Source organism: Mastomys coucha, unplaced genomic scaffold (genome assembly GCF_008632895.1).
Source record: "Mastomys coucha isolate ucsf_1 unplaced genomic scaffold, UCSF_Mcou_1 pScaffold16, whole genome shotgun sequence".
In the NCBI taxonomy this organism is placed as follows: domain Eukaryota; kingdom Metazoa; phylum Chordata; class Mammalia; order Rodentia; family Muridae; genus Mastomys; species Mastomys coucha.
Genome location: NW_022196898.1, coordinates 56785862 through 56807242, shown reverse-complemented (window position 1 = coordinate 56807242; position 21381 = coordinate 56785862). Strand labels below are relative to the sequence as shown.

The 21381-nt window shown below is 41.0% G+C and overlaps 2 protein-coding genes across 7 annotated transcripts in view; one reads left to right on the top strand and one right to left on the bottom strand.

The window, feature by feature from the left end:
• Nucleotides 1-1966, top strand: part of Gpsm2 (G protein signaling modulator 2) — a 41620-nt gene extending 39654 nt beyond the window's left edge. For all 4 annotated transcript variants that reach the window (XM_031375205.1, XM_031375208.1, XM_031375209.1 and 1 more), the window contains one exon: nucleotides 1234-1966. In XM_031375205.1, the coding sequence (XP_031231065.1) occupies nucleotides 1234-1458 (225 nt within the window). In that variant the 3' untranslated portion in view covers nucleotides 1459-1966. The remainder of the gene's footprint in view (nucleotides 1-1233) is intronic.
• Nucleotides 1967-2229: 263 nt separating this feature from the next.
• Nucleotides 2230-21381, bottom strand: part of Clcc1 (chloride channel CLIC like 1) — a 25214-nt gene continuing 6062 nt past the window's right edge. For 2 of the 3 annotated variants that reach the window (XM_031375210.1, XM_031375212.1), the window contains exons 2-11: nucleotides 18532-18671; nucleotides 18037-18138; nucleotides 16432-16539; nucleotides 13117-13338; nucleotides 12540-12680; nucleotides 10172-10265; nucleotides 7951-8048; nucleotides 7117-7263; nucleotides 5597-5938; nucleotides 2230-4542 (exon numbers count right to left, since the gene is read on the bottom strand). In XM_031375210.1, the coding sequence (XP_031231070.1) occupies nucleotides 4288-4542; nucleotides 5597-5938; nucleotides 7117-7263; nucleotides 7951-8048; nucleotides 10172-10265; nucleotides 12540-12680; nucleotides 13117-13338; nucleotides 16432-16539; nucleotides 18037-18138; nucleotides 18532-18671 (1649 nt within the window). In that variant the 3' untranslated portion in view covers nucleotides 2230-4287. The remainder of the gene's footprint in view (nucleotides 4543-5596; nucleotides 5939-7116; nucleotides 7264-7950; nucleotides 8049-10171; nucleotides 10266-12539; nucleotides 12681-13116; nucleotides 13339-16431; nucleotides 16540-18036; nucleotides 18139-18531; nucleotides 18672-21381) is intronic. The other variant, XM_031375211.1, reaches the window with a different exon arrangement.

Here is a 21381-nt window from a genome sequence, read left to right as displayed (position 1 = left end):
GGTCCTCGGGCCTTGAAGAGGCTGGCAGGCGCTGCTGGATCTTGAAGAGTTGGGAAAAGAATTGGAGGCCTGCAGGCTGAGGATGATGAGCGAGCATGGGTCTGGGTGGGTCTGGGTAAATGGGAGCTCCAGCTTAGTTCATTGGTGAAAGGCCTTAGCTTAGCAGTGGTTGTCTGGGAGCACACAGAGGCTGTGGCTTGGTAGTCAAAGGCTCTCTCCTCGCTCCCCACAGCAGATCTTGATGGAAGAGACAGTCCATGTTTATTGACTGTTCGTAATGGAAAATTGGTGCATAGCAACTCCTCAGGATGGATCAGAGATTAATTACCTTTTTCAGGGAGGAATGTCCAGGAAGGGAAGCTTATTGGGTAATCCCTCAGGGTTTCTAGGTACCTCATTAGTATGGAAAACTATGTCTTGGTTTACATGACCTGTGGTCACATTTCCTATGTGAGAGGTGTGGCACATGTTCTAGCCCAGGAATCTAGTAGGGAAGGATGCACCGACCATCTCAGATCGCCTGGGTGTTGGGGACTCAGAACCATACCATATTTCCTGGCATGGTCTACTGTCCCACAGAGCTCTTTGTGGATCAGGCATTATTTACTTGCCTGTCATTCAGAACACCATTAAACAACTGTGTTAAGGGACAATTTAGGGTATCAGGATGCTCTTGCTTTTGTAGAGTCATGCATCTTAGTGGAAAGACAGGGCCAAGTGTGTACAATGTGCAAGCAAGAGACAGTGTGGCAGTGGGAATACTATAAGTAAAGGTTGAAGGGGTCAGGATAGGCAGTGACTTGGGGAATATCTGTTTTGTATACAGTTAGGAAAAAACCCTTCTGGGTTGCCATTTGAACCATTTGTTCAAACAACTTCAAACATAAGCAGTAGATTATTATTTGTTGGCCCCTGGCCTAGGCCATTCTAGAAACATGTTATATAGGTAAGATTCTAATTTTGAAACTGTCATACCTGGATGTTTTAGTATCAGACTATTTGTGACCAATTGTAGTAGTATAATATACTTTGTATTTAGTATTTATTATAAGCCCATGTCTCCATAATGTTTACTGTATTCTCATTCTATCAAGTTTCAGTTCTGAAGGCAGGTTTCTGAAAAAAGAAACAAACAAACAACAAAAGAAATGCTTGTGGACCTAACTTCTAATAGATGGTACAACTTGGTATTTTCCTTCTGACTGTTATGTTTCCATTTCTCTCCATCTTTAGGGGTCCAGATTAGATGATCAAAGATGTGCTCCACCACCTGCCACCACCAAGGGGCCGACTGTCCCCGACGAGGACTTCTTTAGCCTCATTTTACGCTCTCAAGCTAAAAGAATGGATGAGCAAAGAGTTCTGTTGCAGAGAGATCCAAACAGAGACAGTGAGTTTGGACTAAAGGAACTTTTGCAAAATAATGCTTTGTTGGAATTTAAGCATTCAGGAAAATAACTAGCAAACCACAAGATGGTGTGGTAACCTACTAAAGAAAAGGACTGGTTCCCTCAGGACACTGCAGGGAAACCCATCTTACACAGCAATGTGACAGCCACCACGTTCTTCGGGTGTGAATGTTGAGTAGTAAGGGACTGGCATTCTAGAGGCGTGCTTCAGGGCAGAGTGTCCTGTAAGGAGCTTCAGCAATCTAACTGACCTTCAGATTTTGCTTGGGTGACTAATTAGATTTCTTGGCTAGTGTTTGTGTAATAGGAATTTAAATGAATCCTACATTAGAATTCAGTCCTTTCTTAACAGAGGTCATTTTTTAAGGATCTAGTTGACTGACTTTTTATACCTGCCCATGAATATAATGGATTGCATTGTTTATTGAAAATAATGTAAATGTCCTATGTAAAAAAGATGAAAATAGTCATAAAATTCTAGTTTAAGAAAACTATGTTCAATATATTTTTAGGCAAAGCCAGTGAGGGAGATGAGAAATAAACAACTTTTAGCACGCTTTGGGTTATTTGTCTCCTTTATTACATAACACAGCTATAAAACAGCCTAAACCTAGTTTTTAGGAGACTTACTGTTAGGAAAACTACATAAGCAGAAAACACGTGAAAATTCACAGAAAGTAAGTATGCAAGGTTTAGTTGATATTAACTCATCAGCCTTCATCTAATGAGTTTACAAGACAGTGATCATCTGGCCCACATCTGGCGCAGACACTTAGAAGAAAATTCATTAAGAAAGCAAAGACTGCACACCAGACCAAAATAATGTAAAAATAAGTGTTTATTTTTGTATTTACAGTGGTTATGACCATGTAAGCACTCAACATTTATTCCGTTTTAAACAACTTTAAACAACTTCCGCTTTTAACAACTACCTACCCTATTCTCTTCTTAAAAGCCAGTTACAGTATGCTTTAACCTCAATGACAAATACTAGCTAGTCATGCTAGTCAGGAGTCAGGCTGCCTCTTTTTTTTGCAATAAACTGGCCTTGATAGCATCACCTTGTTTTAATCAAGTCTTGCCTGAGTCACTGTAATCACTTAAGAACAGCAGGTTGCTTTGCTAGCTGTCAAAGTAGATTCCATCCCCAAATGGGCATCTGTAATGAAAAATACAGAGATGAGATTGTGAATATTTTTAAAGGGGTTCACTGTTGGATTAAAAGCAATCAATAGTGCCAACAGTAGTTCTTTCCTCTCAGGTACATCTGTTAAAGGAGGCATTTATTTCTCTTCAGAATTATACCAGAGCTCAAAGGATACTTTCCACCTTGGGAGTGCATTTACCAGTTAGGGTGAGTGGGTCCAGAGATAACTGCTTTATACACAGATGTTTGGAGTCTGAGTAAACTGCTTATATCTACTCGTCTATTCATTACATACTGTCTTAATACAAAATCCTTCTTTTTTTTTGGGCAATTTTTTTTTACCTTCTTGATGAATACTCTTTCTCTTCCTTCTATGTTCATCCCCTTTCTCTCTTTCTCTGCCCCCACCCTTCCCAATGGCAACTCCACTGGCCTCAATTTCCAATAAACCTAGTCTAATCTTAAAAAAAAAAAAGGGGGCATTTACAATGATAAACAAAGCTATACAGACATATAAAATTAGTTTTTCAGATACCAAGGTAGAAAAAAAAGGAGCATCATACATTTGTATAAAGAAATCAAAAGTTAACTGTTCAGAATGTCCATGTTGAAGCAGCCTGCCTGATAATTTCAAGACTTAATTCTTGAGTGGTCTCATTTTTTGGAAAGCAGCTGAATGAAATGTACAATGTAGACATGGTCGCAACAACAAAGGATACCCGTGTGCACAGAAAGCGTGCTAACTAGGACTTGTACAAAATACATAAACTGCTTTTTTAAAACTATAACATGGAGAATGTACTTTAAAATCACAAACAAAATGTTGACTTAAAAATGTTAATACATGCCGAGCGGCGGTGGCCCACGCCTTCAATCCCAGCACTTGGGAGGCAGAGGCAGGTGGATTTCTGAGTTTAAGGCCAGCCTGGTCTACAGGGTGAGTTCCAGGACAGCCAGGGCTATACAGAGAAACCCTGTCTCGAAAAACAAACAAACAAACAAAAAGTTAATACATCTTGTTCTCTATCTATAGCTCTCTGAAAACCAGAATTAATATAGTAAACTGAATAGTATCAAAGCAACTGCTAGGTTCTACACATGAAAATGGGGCTTTATAAACCTGGTACTATGTGGTAGAGAATAAAGCCATTCTCACAGTCGCTGACAAAGTGTGAAACTCAAGTATTGATAGAACCAGGTCATCCTCAGGCTTGTCTTAGTGAGACCTAATGTAAAATGTATGACAAGGTGACAGGCCTGGTAACCAGAAAGTCACGTCGTTCTGCGGGTGGTCTACCTAGAAATACAGATGACTGACTGTGGTGGCAGCAGACACCAGCTTGCATTAAGTACCATTAGTAAACTGGGTTTCAGAGGTCCTTCCATCAGCTAACACATACTTTGATCAGTTGGATCCAGTTGCTTTGCTGGCTGTCATGTAGCAGTGTAGCCAAAGCAACATGCACCACCACTGCCGGCCCAAAGCAACATTTAACATTAGTTAATATCAGCTCAGTTAATGGTGTCTGTCTGCTAAAGCATTAACTTAAAAATGTAAATTTTACAAAACCCTGTTCTAAAATATGAGATACATCCTAACAGCTAAGAGAGATTCTGTAAAATTATTGATATAAAGTTGGCAGCTTTGTAGTAAATTTCAACAAATTTGTAAGGAAGGATGAAGAGTCAATACAGACTTCAAAGTTGACTCTGGAGTCTGTGCCTTGTTCTTTAGCCACATGGGCTGCTGACAGGATCAGTCCCGCTTGCTGCCCCAGCAGCTTCGGTGCTGTGTGGGCGGCCTCCTTGTGGGCTGCTCTCAGAGCCTGTCTTCAGCTGGGCCTTCTCCTCTATGGGTAAGCTTTCAGCACTGCTGGGAATTTGGCTGGAGACATCCTTGGCAGACTGACTGGATTTTGTTGGGATGCTTTCTCCTGGGCGTTCACCAATATCTTCGAGGTTTGTATTCACAACAGATGATTTATGCTTTAAAATATAGAATTATATTAACTATTTATTAAAATGTAAAGTTTCATTGCCAATTCTTATTCAAATCTATTGTAGCTTGCGCCAAGTATTTTAAAAATCCTGATATTTGAGCTGCATAATGAAAGCACTAAGGTCACAAAACTGCACAGGAAGGAATGGAGACACTTGAGGGTTCTGGTGCTAAGCCTGAGGTACAGGCTACAGAGGAGGAAGATACGGTAGGTGGTAGGTAAATTATGTTTAGACTGCAGTTTAAGACAATGTGAGGAAAGGCTAAAGAGAGAGAGAGAGAGAGAGAGAGAGAGAGAGAGAGAGAGTAAACACAAGACAGCAGATGATCAGTAAGGTGGGGGATGTGGGACATGGTGCCCCAGGCCACTGAGGTAGATGGCTTTGGAAATGACACTAGAGAGGTTTGGAATGAGTGGCAGGTGGTCAACAGCTATAAAAGCTGGAAGAACAGTCTCAGGTTATCTAGATACCTTAATATCCAGAAGTCTCAAGGTTTCTAGTTACAACTCAAACATTGCAAAAATTCCTTTCTAAGGCAGAAATGTTCCTTTAGAAAACAATAGAGGTGATACAAAATGTAGTTCAGTGGCCTAGCATGTGTGAGACCCCAGGTTCAGTCAATCCCCAGGACTGGTAATATACAAATATCAATAATGAAGAACTTATCATCTTGCAGGTAAAAAGTTCAGTCCAGCCAACTGTGCTATTACTTTCTTCTATCCTATAGACTCTATAGGGCTTCTGATCCCTCGCCAACCCTCTCTCTTCCATGCAGGCTGGGCCACCAGAGCTCTACAGCTAGTCCCCTCATACTCTGATCTTGTTCCTATAAGTTTCCAAATACCATCTGTTATAGAGAATACAGTTGAATGGTATTTGACATACAGAGTTTCTAAGGAAGCTGGACAGGTGACAATGAGGAGAGGATGACTAATCGTGTCACTGTTGACTTGCTGACAGAGGGTACAGAATACAGGCAATCAGAGATCTGTAAAAAGTACTTGGGCCTAGAGTAAAAAATAGACAGTTGCTGACTTACACTGGGGACCACTTCTGGGTGTTCTTGTGCCTCTGTGTCAGGTAAATCAAATGCCCGGAGCACTTCAGGGCTCTTGTTGCCACAGTGAAATCTCATGTCAACGTGTCTCTGTCTCAAATCATCTCTCTTACACGCATGCATTTTGTCATAAGGGCCTTGCTCGATGGAGCCAGCTGGGCCCCTGTAAGAGAAATCTGCATCACCTGCTCCACCATGGAATCTATAGTCAAGTTCCTTGGGCCGTCTTCTGTCATCTGGCTCAAGTGCTCGTGGAGGTTCTCTCGCAGGACCGCTGAAGTAGCTCAGCATAGGAAAGGACCGTCCAGCACCATAGCAGAAGCTCTGGGAAGAAAAGAAATACACTGAGAACTCAGTAACTGACAGATAGTAAAGTAGGAACTATGTTATTCAGGCTTTAGCAAAAATGTCTAACAGCTTCATATATATAAATGTTAATTTCACTCTAATTAAAAACCTCTTTAGACTAGTAGAGGCAAAAGTAGCCAATAAAATGTACTAAATAACTAATATTAAATAAACACTTCAATCAGCTTGACTTACTTTGAATATGCATCAATCATTGAGATGTAAAAATTTAAATTACAGAGTTCTAGAAATTTAAATTTAAAAACTTGGTCATTGCTCGTGTTTCTGTTCATACTCATATATGAGCAAATGATGAAAGTTATTAACTGCATCTCATAATAAATCATATACCAAGGCAAAACTGAAAACAGTTGAGTCAGTGTGTATAGCACTATATTCGCAAACCCTCTCTCTTCTTTAAAGATTTATAAGAGTGCTCTGTCTTCCTGCAAACCAGAAGAGGGCATCAAAAACCAATACAGATGGTTGTGAGCCACTATGTGGTTGCTGGAGTTTAAATTCAGGACCTCTGGAAAAGCCATCCCTCCAGTTTCTGGGAATCTACATTTTTAATTCTAATAGCATGTGATTTGGAGAGGTCATGGCTACAAACAACAAGATGCTGAACTGGGGGATAACACATGACAAAATGCATTCGTTGAGAGAGATGTTTTGAGATGCTGACATGAGATTTCACTCTGGCAACAAGAGCCCTGAAGTGCCCCAGGCATTTGATTTACCTGAGGCACAACTGCAGAACCCTGGGGGAACTAAGAACAATATTTGTAATAAATATCTTCTCTTGGAGCCCCAACTGCTTTTCAGTGTGCCCACCCACTCCTCTAATCCCCTCTGTTCTGCTCAGACTAGAAAAAGCCACATATCTTCACAGAGAAGGCAGTCAACCACTTTCCTGTGTTTTCACATGTGTTAATTTAAAAATAAAACTATTCTAAACCATTGTATGATGCATACAAACAAGAGAACTACTGATTAGAGGAATATATGAAATCTCAACTCATTAAAAATCACCTTATACCTGTGAGCACAGTATTATTACTCCAACTTAGTTTATAGCAAAGAAATCAAATGATTTGAGAGTTGCCTTCTTTGTTATAAGTCTTATTCACTATCAGCAATGCTAGCGTACTAACCACGACAGCCAATGCTACAATCACAAGCACTGGAATCTGAAGTAACACTGGAATCTCCTTCATGAGTGCTTTAAGGAATTCACCCATTCCTTTTCCAATGTGCTTTAAGGGTTCCGTTACAAAGTGAGTGTATGTAACTGCCAGAGCCTAAAACCAAAGATCAGAGCAATTTAACTTCAAGACTAAGACTTCCACAGGCAAAACTTCACTGTGCACTGAGGCTTAAATTACACAAATTACCATGCATGTTAATCTCCAACCCAAATATGCCCCAGCAATGAAAACACAATTCAATTAATATGAATACAAGCTGTGCACCTAGATTGGGCAGATCTACCACTACACTACCATCCTCCCCATCTATGAGACAGACCCCTTGTAACTTGTGGGTTGTCCAGGCCACTGCTTTGGCTCTGCTTTCCTTCCCCCTCCTCCTCCCTCAACCTTCAGCTCCACCTTCCCTTTCTCTGCTCAGTCACTGGGAAGAAGGCTTACACAAATCACCAGAGTGCTGACACTCATCCCCTCCCAGGAGACTGGAATTAGCATCAAATTACAAATAGCCCCAGAACTATCCATAACACAAGTTTGTGTACCTGTATGTGTGCCCTGAGAGTGAGTCTCTCATATAACCCAACCAGGCCTTGAACGCTGTCTTCCCACCTCCCTCCCATGTGCTAGGATTACAGGCACACCTCCAGGCCCACCTAAATTTGAAAGCTAATGTTTAATGGAACTTTTTTTTTCTAAGACAAAGGTTTATTATTAGTCCTATTCTTTATAAAGGCAAAGAATTTGTGACACACTGTAGTTATTACAAGATATACTCTATACCTTTGTTGGCGAAACAAACCAAATAGGATTGACTAATAAGAGCTCATAGTACTTTTGGCATGGGTCATCCTTAGAGGTCCATGAACTTCTAAACCATTCTGAATAGAGAAACAGACAAAATGATCAAAGGAAAACATAGTTGTATTTCTTTCACAAGATCAGTTTGGTTTTGACTATGCCCACCCACTAGTAAATTTTGAGTTGTTTTATATTTTAAATAGACTCTATAGTGTTAATTATTTCACCTGAAGTTCAAATTCATATTTTCAAAATCCATTCAAATTCAACAAATCTTACGGGCATGACAAAATAAATGTCTGCTTTATGGATTTTCAAAAGTTAAATAATTAGTTGGTTTTTTTTTTTTTGTTTTTTTTTTTTTTTTTTTTTTTTTTTTTTGAGACAAGGTTTCTCTGTGTAGCCCTGACTGTCCTGGAACTCACTCTGTAGACCAGGCTGGCCTCAAACTCAGAAATCCACCTGCCTCTACCTCCCAAGTGCTGGGATTAAAGGCACGTGCCACCACTGCCCGGCAAATAATTGGGTTTTTTTATACACACAAATATAAGTAAAACTCAAGTGAGAATGAGACCAGTTGGTTAATATCCTGGCTAGATAGCATTTTGCAGCTAGGTAAAATGAAACGGGAAGAGACCTATAAATCTCTATCTCAGCAAAATTAACTTTAAAAGGTAAACTCTAACATGTTTTTTATTTGTTTATTCACTTTATATCCCAATCACAACCCCACCTCCCTCCTCTCCTTCCCTAACAAACTTTTTTTTTTTTTTTTGGTTTTTCGAGACAGGGTTTCTCTGTGTAGCCCTGGCTGTCCTGGAACTCACTCTATAGACCAGGCTGGCCTCGAACTCAGAAATCCGCCTGCCTCCCAAGGGCTGGGATTAAAGGCATGCGCTACCACCGCCCAGCCCCTAACAAAATTTTTAAAATAGAGAATTCTCTAAATTTTTCTAGATCAGCTTTATGCATGTTTGGAATCTGGCCTGCACTAGAGGAAGCCTCTTGCCTCCTGAAGCCAAGAACCCAAGCTGAACTGGGTTAATCTCGTAATTTAGAAAGGGGCACTAGGTTTGGAGATGGCTCAGGGGTTAAGAGTACTTGTTGCTTTTGCAAAATACCCAGATTTAGTTCCCAGCACCCACATGGGCGCTCGCAACCTTTAACTCAAGTTCCAGGGGATCCGATGCCTTTTTCTGACGTCCTTGGGCACTAGGCACACATGTGGTATAAAAACATACATGCAAGCAAAATACTCAAACACATCTTTTAAAAATTATCGCCAGGCGGTGGTGGCGTACGCCTTTAATCCCAGCACTTGGAAGGCAGAGGCAGGTGGATTTCTGAGTTCGAGGCCAGCCTGGTCTACAGAGTGAGTCCAGGACAGCCAGGGCTACACAGAGAAACCCTGTTTAAAAAAAGAAAAAAAGAAAAAGAAAAAAGATTTAAAAAAAAAAAATTAAGAAAAAATATTAAGTTAATTCTAGGATCTACTTGTAGACTCTACTGAGAATCTATTCTGTGTCATTACAGACTAGTGTTTATAAAGTATCTTTGAATATTATACTGTTCCAGTCTAGATTTCGAGAGTCAGTGGTTAATATTAGTGAAAATTTTTACAAAATCTCAAACTTTTCACTTAGTTAAAAAAAAAAGTAAGAAAACTATAAAGTAATACTTTATGTCAATTTAAGGAGATTAAAGCTAAAATAGCTATTATTTTATATATGCATTCACTTTTAGTAAATTTCTATTGAAGACCTAGAAAATGCTGTGGGCTAGGTGATGAAAAGGAGCCTTCAGCCTAACAGGGCAGGTTGAAAACACCACACCACACCACAGCTGCTCTCTTTCCTGTGACTCTGGGTAAGTTCAGTAAGTTGCTACTTTTTAAATTTAAGGAAGTAGGCTTTATCTGCAGTTCTGTTTATTCTTTAGGGAGGGTATTTCAGGAGGTGGGCAAGCACTGTAACACGAGCTACACCCTGTCCCTTTTAACTCTGAGGAGGGTCTTGCTAACTTGCTGAAGCTTGGCTTGAGCTTGTGAGCCTCTTGAGTAGCTGGATCACTGCACTGTCTCTCCCCACCTGCCGCTGGCAAGCGCCCTGTACACACTGTCATGTCAACAACTCAGTCTCGGGCAGCCTCCAGTGGTGTTTCATTTTGTTATTCCTGGTCATTTTGTAGTTGGTTTTCATCTTACCCCAGAGACTTCCAGTCCAGTCCATCTTCTGAGCACACACAATGCTTGATGGATCCATCTTGGCAATGTTAGCCTGATGCTCAGCAAAAGCTACCTGGCGAGCACAGAGGAAGCACAGAAGAAACTGGCAACTGAGGGCTGGCAATGCAAATCCAAAAACCTTACTTTATCATGTTCTGTATCATTTAGCCAAATAAGACTTTAATTTCTTTCTTGTAACACAGTTTTTGTGTTTTTTGAAACACAGTCTCACTAGCTGGCCTGAAATTTGCTATGTAGACCAGGGTGTCCTCAAACTCAAACTCAGAGACACCCTACCTCACAAATGCTGGGATTAAAGGCTTGTATCACTATTATCAGGCTTAAATTTTTTGTTGTTGTTGTTTTTTGAGACAGGATTTCTCTTTATAACCTTGGCTGACCTGGAACTCACTCTGTACACTGGCCTCAAACTCAGGGATCCACCTGCCTCTGCCTTCTGTGTGCTGGGACTAATTAAGAAAACAAAATTAAAGACTGGTTATTTTCAGTTCATGGAAACACACTTTTTTCTCTTCTTTTTGAGATAAGGTCTTGTGTAGCCCAAATGGTCTTATTGTGGTACCTAAAGATAACCTTGAACTCCTGACCCAAAGGCTCCCCTCACCCAAGTGCTGTGATTACAGATGTATACTATAACACCCAGCTACAAAAGCAGTCTTAATGCAATAAAATGGTTAAAAAACTAGTACAATGCTTCATACCATCTTTGCAAATAATTATGGTGCAAAAAAACTAATTTTTTTTGTAACTTTTTTTTGGGGGGGGAGGGAGGGAGGGAGTTCCAGGCAGGGTTTATGTGTAGCCCTGGCTATCCTGGAACTCACTCTGTAGAGCAGGCCAGCTTTGAACTTCCAAGGGCTGGTATTAAAGCCATGCACCACTTCTACCCAGCAAGACTATTTATTTTTGAAAAGGAATTCACATATGGTTCATGTCCTGACTGAAAATATTAACAACGACCCAGGCTTTTTTATAGTTCATGATAAAATGGTATTTTGCTCTGGGTGGGTTTAGTATAAATGACTGCTATCAAATAGGCTGAAAAACCTGCACAAGTATTGAACATGTTAGCTACTTACACTGTAATAGGTAGCATACATGACCCACAGGTCACGTGAAGTACCGGGAGGATACACACAGTTTATATGCAAATGCTGCATGACACCTTTTATCTGTGAGGAGGAGGTTCCAGATCCAGGCCTTTTTGTCCTCTCCAGGCAGGTGTACAGCTTTCATCAAACCATTCCCAGAGGAACTCACTGAAGTAAGGAGCACTCCACCCTGCAAGTTTTCCTTCACCAAGAACCATGTGCTTAATGTGCAAGTGGTTTGTTTGAGGGCCGCAGAAACCAGAGCAAAGGGGAAAGGAGTATGACGCCATCACAGGGGTCACTGCCCATCCTGACTCACTGACCCTTGTCAGGAAGACTGAAATTAAAGTCTTCCCTTCCATGATTATACTATTCTGCTACAAACAGTAATCTTTTTACATGCCTACAAACTTATTCTTATTTTGAAAGATAACTGAAAACTAAGAAAAAGCCTGGAAAAAGATAGCTCTCAAAAATCAACAGGCTAGATGTGATGACTTACGCCTTTAATCCGAGCACCTGGGAGGCAGGCAGAGCTCTGAGTTCCAGGCTAGCCTGGTCTACGTAGGGAGACTCACAAAAATAAAAATAAACAAAAATTCAACAGTAATTATTCATCAGTAATATGATTATTAAAAATTTGAAAATGAGTTTATCTGTATCTTAGTTTTCTAATTTCTCTATGGTGAATATACCTAACTTTTATATTTAAAAGGCCTAACTTTTTTTGTTTTTGTTTTTGTTTTTTTGTTTTTCAAGACAGGGTTTTCTGTGTAGCCCTGGCTGTCCTAGAACTCACTCTGTAGACCAGGCTGGCCTCGAACTCAAGAAATCCACCTACCTCTGCCTCTCAAGTGCTGGGATTAAAGGCATGTGCCACCACTGCACGGCAAAAGGCCTAACTTTTAGGGATAACATTTTTAGTCATGACTGTGGTATCACTTCTAAATAGAGAGTAAAAAGCTCATTTCCCAAATTATGAGTTTCAAATTATGAGTTATGTGTAACATTTTGCTCTGTGCTAGGCAACAGTAAGCCAGTGATAAAAGTAGAACTGTGCCTTTTCGCTAGCATCTCTAAATCACCTGTGCTGACCATTACTGACTTCCTTCCACTGCTGAGAGTCCAGCCACCACCTTCAGCTGTGTCTGAGGAAAGACTGCTCTCAAGAGTGGACAATAGTCTCCAGTTACTATGAATGTGTATTTAATTAAAAGAAAAAACTTATTTAATACCTTATATAGATATATCCAGTTCCATCCCAAACTGATGAGAAAACTGATGATAAAAATGCGTTTCAACTGTGTGTACCAGCGAACATATGTCCACAGCTCTGTAGCCACCAGCGTCACAATGCAGAGCAGACACAAGAGTACCTTGTAAACAGAAGTGGGAATCAGAGTCATGCTGAATGTTTTTCCCCACCAAACCCCAGCAAAAATCAGTTTAAAAACAAAAAAGGTAGACTTGGCCAGGGAGATGACAGCTCAGGAGGTTAATGAACTTGTCACCAATCCTAACAAGCTGAGTTCAATCCCAGGACCCACAGAAGAGAGACACCAAATCCAGCAAGTTGTCCTCAGACCTCTGCACATACATACATACACACACACACATAATATGCACACAAAATAAATGAATAGAACATTTAGCCTTAAAAGAACTAGATTCAAATGAAATTACTTGTATAATTTTACTGCTATATAATCCCTATAGTAAGGAACTAAGTGCAGGTTCTTAATTAACGCATGTTAATTAATTTTGGAAGTACTTTTTCAAAGGAAGCTCCCTGTCACCCGCATGTCATCTTACCATAAACACATTATATGGATCTACTCCAAAAAAATCTTCAAATTGCCACTTCCATGCTTCTGAATCATGACACTTAAAATTGATTAAAATATCACTCAGTGCATCATCCAGGGCTCCTGGCTTCCACTCCTCTCCACTGAGGAACTTCTGGATCTCCAACAGTGTCTGTCTCGTAAGGAGAATCTCAGCATCGTAACGCATGTCTGCTTGGTTTTCATCGGGCTGCATCAGTTACCAAAAGACAAACAACAGAGAAAGAATTGTATTATTACATTATTCAATGAAACATTGAGTTTAAAACAGGTTTGGGCCCAATATGGCGGGGCGCATCTGCATTCCCAGCTCTCAGGAGGATGGAAAGAACCTGAAGTTCAAGGTTAGCCTTGACCTTTTCTCAAAAGATAAAAACACCTTGGAACTCAAGGTAATATGGTGTAAATAGTTCTAGGTGCCAGCACCACAAAAAACATACTTATCCTCAAAGGCTAGCATGAAATCCAATAGTGCTGTCCCACAGTCCTACAAAGGAAGCATGGGGTTAGCTTCCTGTGCACCCCTGGTCATACATAACACTTGTTAACTGATCAATATATCTTTGTTTCTGTTGACTCCTAAGTCATAAATGAGTGACTCATTACCACAGAACACACTGCCAAATGTCCTGTAATTCATGCCTGTATGGTTGTTTGGTTGGTTGGGAGTTTTTTTGGTTTTTCAAGACAGGGTTTCTCTGTATAGCCCTGGCTGTCCTGGAACTTATTCTGTAGACCAGGCTGGCCTTGAACTCAGAAATCCTCTGCCTCCCAAGTGCTGGGATTAAAGGCACATGCCTGGATGTTTATATAAATGTGGGGTTTTTATTTTGTTTTTGTTTTTTTTCCTGTAGGGCCCATCATAGGCTCCTCACATGTAGGGACAGTAGGTGGCACTTCTCATTTGAGAGACATTCCAAATGATGAAAATATTTTTTTTTTAATTTATTATATGTAAGTACACTGTAGCTGTCTTCAGATGCACCAGAAGAAAGAAGAGGGCATCAGATCTCATTACGGATGGTTGTGAGCCACCATGTGGTTGCTGGGATTTGAACTCCGGGCCTTCAGCAGAGCAGTAGGTGCTCTTAACCACTGAGCCATCTCTCCAGCCCTCCCTACCCTGAAGTGTAGCAACTGAAGCACTTAACAGCCTCAATAAACTGCAGGAATAAAGACAATGGCTTCAGTATCGGAATGGAGAAAAGGCAACAAGCAATTGGGCTGCCTTGTTCTACCTTACCGCCTTACATGAGACCCACAGTATCAAGCAACTGAAATTGCACATGTACTACAGTGAGTACAGAAATCTCTCAGGGGAGATGGCTCAGCAAGGACCTGAGTGTAGATCTCCAGCTCTACATTAAAGCCAGTTGTGGCGGTACACACCCACAATCTTACCCAAGAACACAGGGACAGGAAGATCCCCTGGGCATGCTTTTCCTGGCCAGCTAGTCTTGAAGAGATTGAGGAACACAATCCAAGTCATCTCTGGCCTCCCCATGTGTGAACATACATGTGCACGCACACATACACAACCAAAAAAAGGGGGAAACTTTAAAAAATGAATAATTTTTAAAAAAATCACCATGTATTGATCTTGTTGGGACAAACTTTAATGAATAGGTTATACGGAAATTGCAAAAAATAAGGACAAGCTGAATCTTTATAGTTATAATTAATCTATGAGTTTCCAATTGCTGACATAATTTTCAGATAGCCTAAAATTTACAGTAGGCCAAAGAAAAACATGTTCTAAATTGATAAAACCATAAATAGTTTCCTTGGAATATGAAACATTTACCTCTTTATTAGTGGAAGTTCAACTCAGAGAATTCATTGTAAAAAACTGACATTCACTGACAAGTTGACACACTATTTGGATTTGATTTGCTTTTTTGGTTTTTTTGTTTGTTTGGTTGGTTTTTTGAGGCAGAGTCTTGTTATGAAGCCTGTCTTAGTCAGGGTTTTTATTCCTATACAAACATTATGAACAAGAAGCAAGTTGGGGAGGAAAGAGTTTATTCAGCTTACATTTCCATGTTGCTGTTCACCATCAAAGGAAGTCAGGACAAGAACTCACACAGGGCAGGAACGTGGGAGGCAGGAGCTGATGCAGAGGCCATGGAGGGATGTTACTTACTGGCTTGCTTCCCCTGGCTTGCTCAGCTTGCTTTCTTATAGAACCCAGGGCCACCAGCCCAGGGATGGCACCACCCACAATGGGCCCTCCCCCCTTGATCACTAATTGAGAAAGTGCCTTACAGCTGGATCTCATGGAGGCATTTCCTCAAGGGAGGCTCCTTTCTCTGTGATAACTCCAGCTTGTGTCAAGTTGACACACAAAACCAGCCAGTACAAAGCCCAACAAAGCTTCAAACCAGGGATCTTCCTGCTTTGTGCTCCTGAGCACAAGGATTATAGGCATGTGCCAGCACTTACAAATGAGCTTTCGATGCCACTTCTCAGCCTACTGACTGAATGTGAAAATGAGCTCTATAAGCATAATGTAAGATGCAAAATTGTAAGTTTCTATCATGTCTTGATTTCCTAAACTGAAACAGTAATTCTTTAAAAAGTGGAATAAATAAATGAATGAATGAATAAATAAGTGGATAAATAGATAATAGATAAGAGCTAGGGTTAGTGCCCAGTGGTAACACTATTGCCTAGTATGTGTAAGGCTCTGGGTTTGCCCTGCATCACTACAAAATAATATAACGTACTCTCACCATTATAAGTAACACATGACGGAGACACACAATCCCACAAAGTAGAACCTACCACAAAAAAGAGACTACTAAAACACATTTTTCTTGTCCTCAAATGATGGTTTTACATTTTACGGCTATGAAAGCATGGGAATGGGAAAATGACAAGAAAGGTTAGGGTAGGATTATTTCCCCATCACCTCAGTTCCATCAGTGGCACGACAATGCAGTTGATTGAGCAAACCCTCAGAGGCCTTAGGAAAAACCAGAGTGCTCTGAACTGCTTACCCTCTGCCAAGCAACACTGTAATTCCAGGTCCTAAAGTCTGTGTCAACAGCCTTTGGGGAATGCATGAAGCACTATTTTCTGTTAAAGCACGTGCGGTTCTATTACTTCACTCTTGTGGTGGGGATACAGGCTGGGCTGGAACTGGAGATCCTCCTGCCTCAGTGTTCTGAATACTAACCAGGACAACAGATGTGTATCATCACACATGGCACATGACTTCTTACACTGTGATAAGCAAATGATGAAAGTATCTACTACAATGATTAGAATCTCAAATACTTACAAGTCCAAGCTTGCCAGCTTCAATTAAAATCTTATTTAGATATCTCCTGAAAACAGGGTTACTTTGACTTTCATAATCTTTCATTTTCTTCTTTTCACAATTATCAACCTGTAATCATACAATAAAGTCAACAGCATCAAAAGCTACTGAGGTCAAGTTCTAGACTGATAATGCCCTTAGAATAAGAAGTTAGTGGTTGTTTTTTGTTTGACAAGTATAGTGGTTTGAATATGCTTGGCCCAGGGAGTGGCACTACTGGGAGGTGTGGCCTTGGTGGAGGAGGTGTGGCCTTGTTGAGGGAAGTATGTCACTGTTGGGGTAGGCTTTCAGACCATCCAACTGCCTTGAAGACTGTCTTCTGGTTTCTTTCACTTTCGGAACAAGATGTAGAACTCAGCTCCTCCCATACCATGCCTGCCTGGACGTTGCCATGTTTCCTACCGTTATAATAATGAATGAAACCTCTGTATCTGTAAGCCAGCCCCAATTAAATGTTGTCCTTTATATGAGTTGCCTTGGTCATGGTGTCTCCACACAATGGAAACCCTAAAACAACATGGTTAGGATTTACTGTAAGTATGACTAAAGAAAGCTTGACTGGGACACACGTAGACCTCACTTAACCCCCTTCCTGCCTCCCAAGACAGACTGCTCACTCATCCACTCTATCTGCTCACTGTCCCTTATCCACGTCCACGAACATATCACATCTATCTCTTCTCTTCACTGTCACTATGGTGTCAGCACTGCTGCACCTTCTCAGTGACTACACAATAACCTCCCTCCCCATTCCAGAGCCTTTCCATGGTAGAAATGTCACACATGGATGGATGGATGTACGTATGCGTGCATGTATGTGCATTATTTATATTTATAACCACCCTTCACATTTGGAAGAACTATTACAACCTTTAATAAGCCAATTTACTCATCTGCTCATCTGTTACATTATCAACAACTCAGCAGTATGACAAGTGATAACAATCAAGATAAAATCTATTTCTTGTGCCAACAAGTTTATAATCTCAAAACTGCTATTACAAAAATACTAAGTACTATTTGAAAAAACAAGATGCAACTAAAAATTATACCAATAAAATACATAATTGTATAGTACACAAAAATATTACAAATACAAAAATTAGCAAAGACAAGTAAAAAAGTAACTGTCTTAGGATTTCCACTGGCATGATGACAGACCATGACCAAGCACTGTGGGGAGGAAAGGGTTTATCTGGTCCCACATGACTCTTCATCACTGAGGGAAGTCAGAAGCGGAACTCACACAGGGCAGAAACCTGGAAGCAGGAGCTGATGGAAGAGGCCATGGAGGGTGTAGCTTACTGGCTTGCTCAGCCTGCTTTCTGATAGAAAAAACCCAGGGGTGGCACCATCTATAATGTGCTGGGCCCTCTCTCATCAATCACTAAGAAAATACCCTATAGGCTTGTCTGTAGCCTGATCTTATGGAGGCTTTTTCTCAATTGAGGTTCCCCCCTCTTAGATGACTTCATCTTACCTCAAGTTGACATAAAACTAGCCAGCACTGTAACTTAACATAAATAATATCTAATTTTGTGAGTGGGGAAAAAAAAGAAATCAAACCTTGTGAGTTAAAGAATCCAATCTGTGCAAACAGTCTGACAACTCCTCGGCAGCTGACGACTCAGGGCTCACTTCTTTTTTCTCTGACGTACCATATTTCACCTAAATCAAAGCAGAAACGTTATTCTTTATGCTTTAGTTGTAAAAACAGGTTCCAATGAATAAAGACTAAAAGTCTATTGTTTTATGACGTGGCTTCTTAAACCTTCACTTGCATTAAACCACTGAAGGGTACATCTCAAGGATACATTGTAAGGCCAAAACTAAACTGGCTTACCCCTTGATGAGCTTCACAGCCCAATTGAAACAGAGATAACCAGACGGATGTGAGTGCTCGTCTAGCATCTCAAGACCCAGCAGAGGAGAAAAATAAAAAACAGTACTTTTCATGAGAGCTAACCATTTATGACTCTCACAGCTCTGTATAGGACAGCACAACTGCACTATTCCCATCATGACAGATAAGGCTTGATCAGTGCATTAAAAAACAAGTACCTGAGATCTCCTCATCGTTCCTGAGGCAGCATCATAGTTAAGCATATCTGTGGGGTCAATCCAGTCATCATCATGAGCATAGCCAGTTACCAGCAACAGACATCCACCAAGGAACAGGGAGCACAGCATCCTGAATAAGGCTTACAAGTAAAAAGTGATGAAATACTATGTTTAAATAATTGTTTTTATTATTGCAGATTGTAATAAAATTGTAATAAAGACTACTTTCTTCTAGAATTAACACTTTCTGAATAAAGGACATAAAAATGTACATAAGGGGGCTGGAGATGGCTCAGCGGGTATGAGCACTGACTGCTCTTCTGAAGGTCCTGAGTTTGGATCCCAGCAACCACATGGTAGCTCACAACCATCCGTAATGAGATCTGACGCCCTCTTCTGGTGTGTCTGAAGCTATAGTGTATTATGCTGGAGCAAGCGGGCGGGAGCCAGAGGGGCTGGAGCAAGCAAAGGTCCTGAGTTCAATTCCCAGCAGCCACATGATGGCTCATGGCCATCTGTACAGCTACAGTGTACTCATACACATAAAATAAATAAATAAGTCTTAAAAAAAATGTACATAAGGGCTGAAAAGATGGCTCAGAGCTTAAGAGCACCAGCTGCTCTCCATAGGTCCTGAGTTCTATTCCCAGCAACCACAAAGGATCTGATGCCCTCTTCTGGTCTGTAGGCATACATGCAGGCAGAATGGCAGAATGCTGTATACATAAGTAAATCTTTAAAAAAGAAAAAAAAAAGAATATACATAAAATTCAAAGAAAACAAAGGCAGGCGGTTTTCTGAGTTGGAGGCCAGCCTGGTCTACAGAGTGAGTTCCAGGACAGCCAGGGCTATACAGAGAAACCCTGTCTCAAAATAAATAAATAAAATAAAATAAAATAAATTTCAAACAAAACAACCCAATAAAATTGCTCCAGATATAGCTCAGTTAAAAGAGAACTTCACCAGCAAGTACAAAGTCTGGGCTTGCCAGGCCGTGGTGGTGCACAGGCCTTTAATCCCAGCACTTGGGAGGCAGAGGCAGGAGGATTTCTGAGTTCGAGGCCAGCCTGGTCTACAGAGTGAGTTCCAGGACAGCCAGGACTACACAGAGAAACCCTGTCTCGAAAAACAAACAAACAAACAAACAAAACAAACAAAGTCTGGGTTCAATTCCAGCACCTCTAAAGCCAGGCATTATAGTGCCTACTTGCAATCCTTACACTGGGGAGGTAGATACAGAAGATCAGAAGTTTAGGGTCAGCCTTAGCTACATACTGGCTTTGAGGCCAGTCTGGGATACATAATACAATCTTTTTTAAAAATGTAATAAAATGGTGTGGTGGTTTGAATAGGTTTAGCCCCTATAGACTCAGGGGAGCAGCACTATTAGGAGGTGTGGCCTTACTGGAATAAGTGCTCTACTGTGGGGTTGGGCTTTGAGGGCTCTATGTTCAAGCTCCACCCAGTGTGGAGAGGCCCCTTCCTGACTGCCTTTAGATCAAGGTGTAGAATTCTGAGCTCCTCCAGCACCATGTCTGCCTGGATGCTGCCATGCTTCCTACCATGACAATAATAAACTAAGCCTCTAAAACTGTAAGCCTGCCCCAATTAAATGTTGTCCTTTATAAGAGTTGCTTGCTGGGCAGTGGTGGCACACGCCTTTAATCCCAGCATTTGGGAAGCAGAAGCAGGTGGATTTCTGAGTTCGAGGCCAGCCTGGTCTACAGAGTGAGTTCCAGGACAGCCAGGGCTACACAGAGAAACCCTGTCTCAAAAAACAAAAGAGTTGCTTGATCATGGTGTCTGTTCACAACAATGGAAACCCTAAAACAAATGGTACTCATATCTAAATATGAGTGTGTGTATATATATACATTCACATATACCATTCACAAGTAGGTGTGTGTGCAGAGTAGTCTCATAAAATATAGGCATTTTAATATGGCTATCATTTGACTTCTCATTCTTCTATACCCAAAAGATATTATAGCCACATAAAAATATGGACATACAACTCAAATTATAGAAAATATCATCCTGAGTGAGGTAATCCAATCACAAAAGAACACACTCACTGATAAGTGGATATTACCCCACTGATAAGTAGATATTAGCCCAGAAGCTCGGAATACCCAAGATACAATTCATAAACCACATAAAACTCAAGAAGGAAGACCAAAGTGTGGATGGATACTTTGGTTCTTCTTAAAAGGGAGAACAAAATACCCATGGAAGGAGTTACAGAGAAACAATATGAAGCAGAGACTGAAGAAAAAAGGCTATCCAGAGACTGCCGCATCTGGGGATCCTCCATCCCATATAGTCACCAAACCCAGACACTATTGGGGATGCCAACATGTGCTTGCTGACAGAAGCCTGTTATAGTTGTCTCCTGAGAGGCTCTACCAGTGCCTGACTAATACAGAAGTGGATGCTTGCAGCCAACCACTGGACTGAGCACAGGGTCCCCAATGGAGGAGTTAGAGAAAGGACCCAAGGAGCTGAAGGGGTTTGCACCCCTACAGGAGGAACAACAATATGAACCAACCAGTACCCCCAGAGCTCCCAGGGACTAAACCACCAATCAAAGAATACTCATGGCTCCAGCTGCTTATGTAGCAGAGGATGGCCTTGTAGGTCATCAATGGGAGGAGAGGCCCTTGGTCCTGTTAAGGCTCTATGCCCCAGTGTAGGGGAATGCTAGGGCCAGGAAGTGGGAGTGGGTGGGCTGGTGAGCAGGGGGAGTGAGGGGGGGAAGGAAGAGGAGATAGGGTTTTTTTTTGAGGGGGGGCTAACATTTGTTATCCCCAGGAAAGGGAATAACATTTGAAATGTAAATAAAGAGAATAT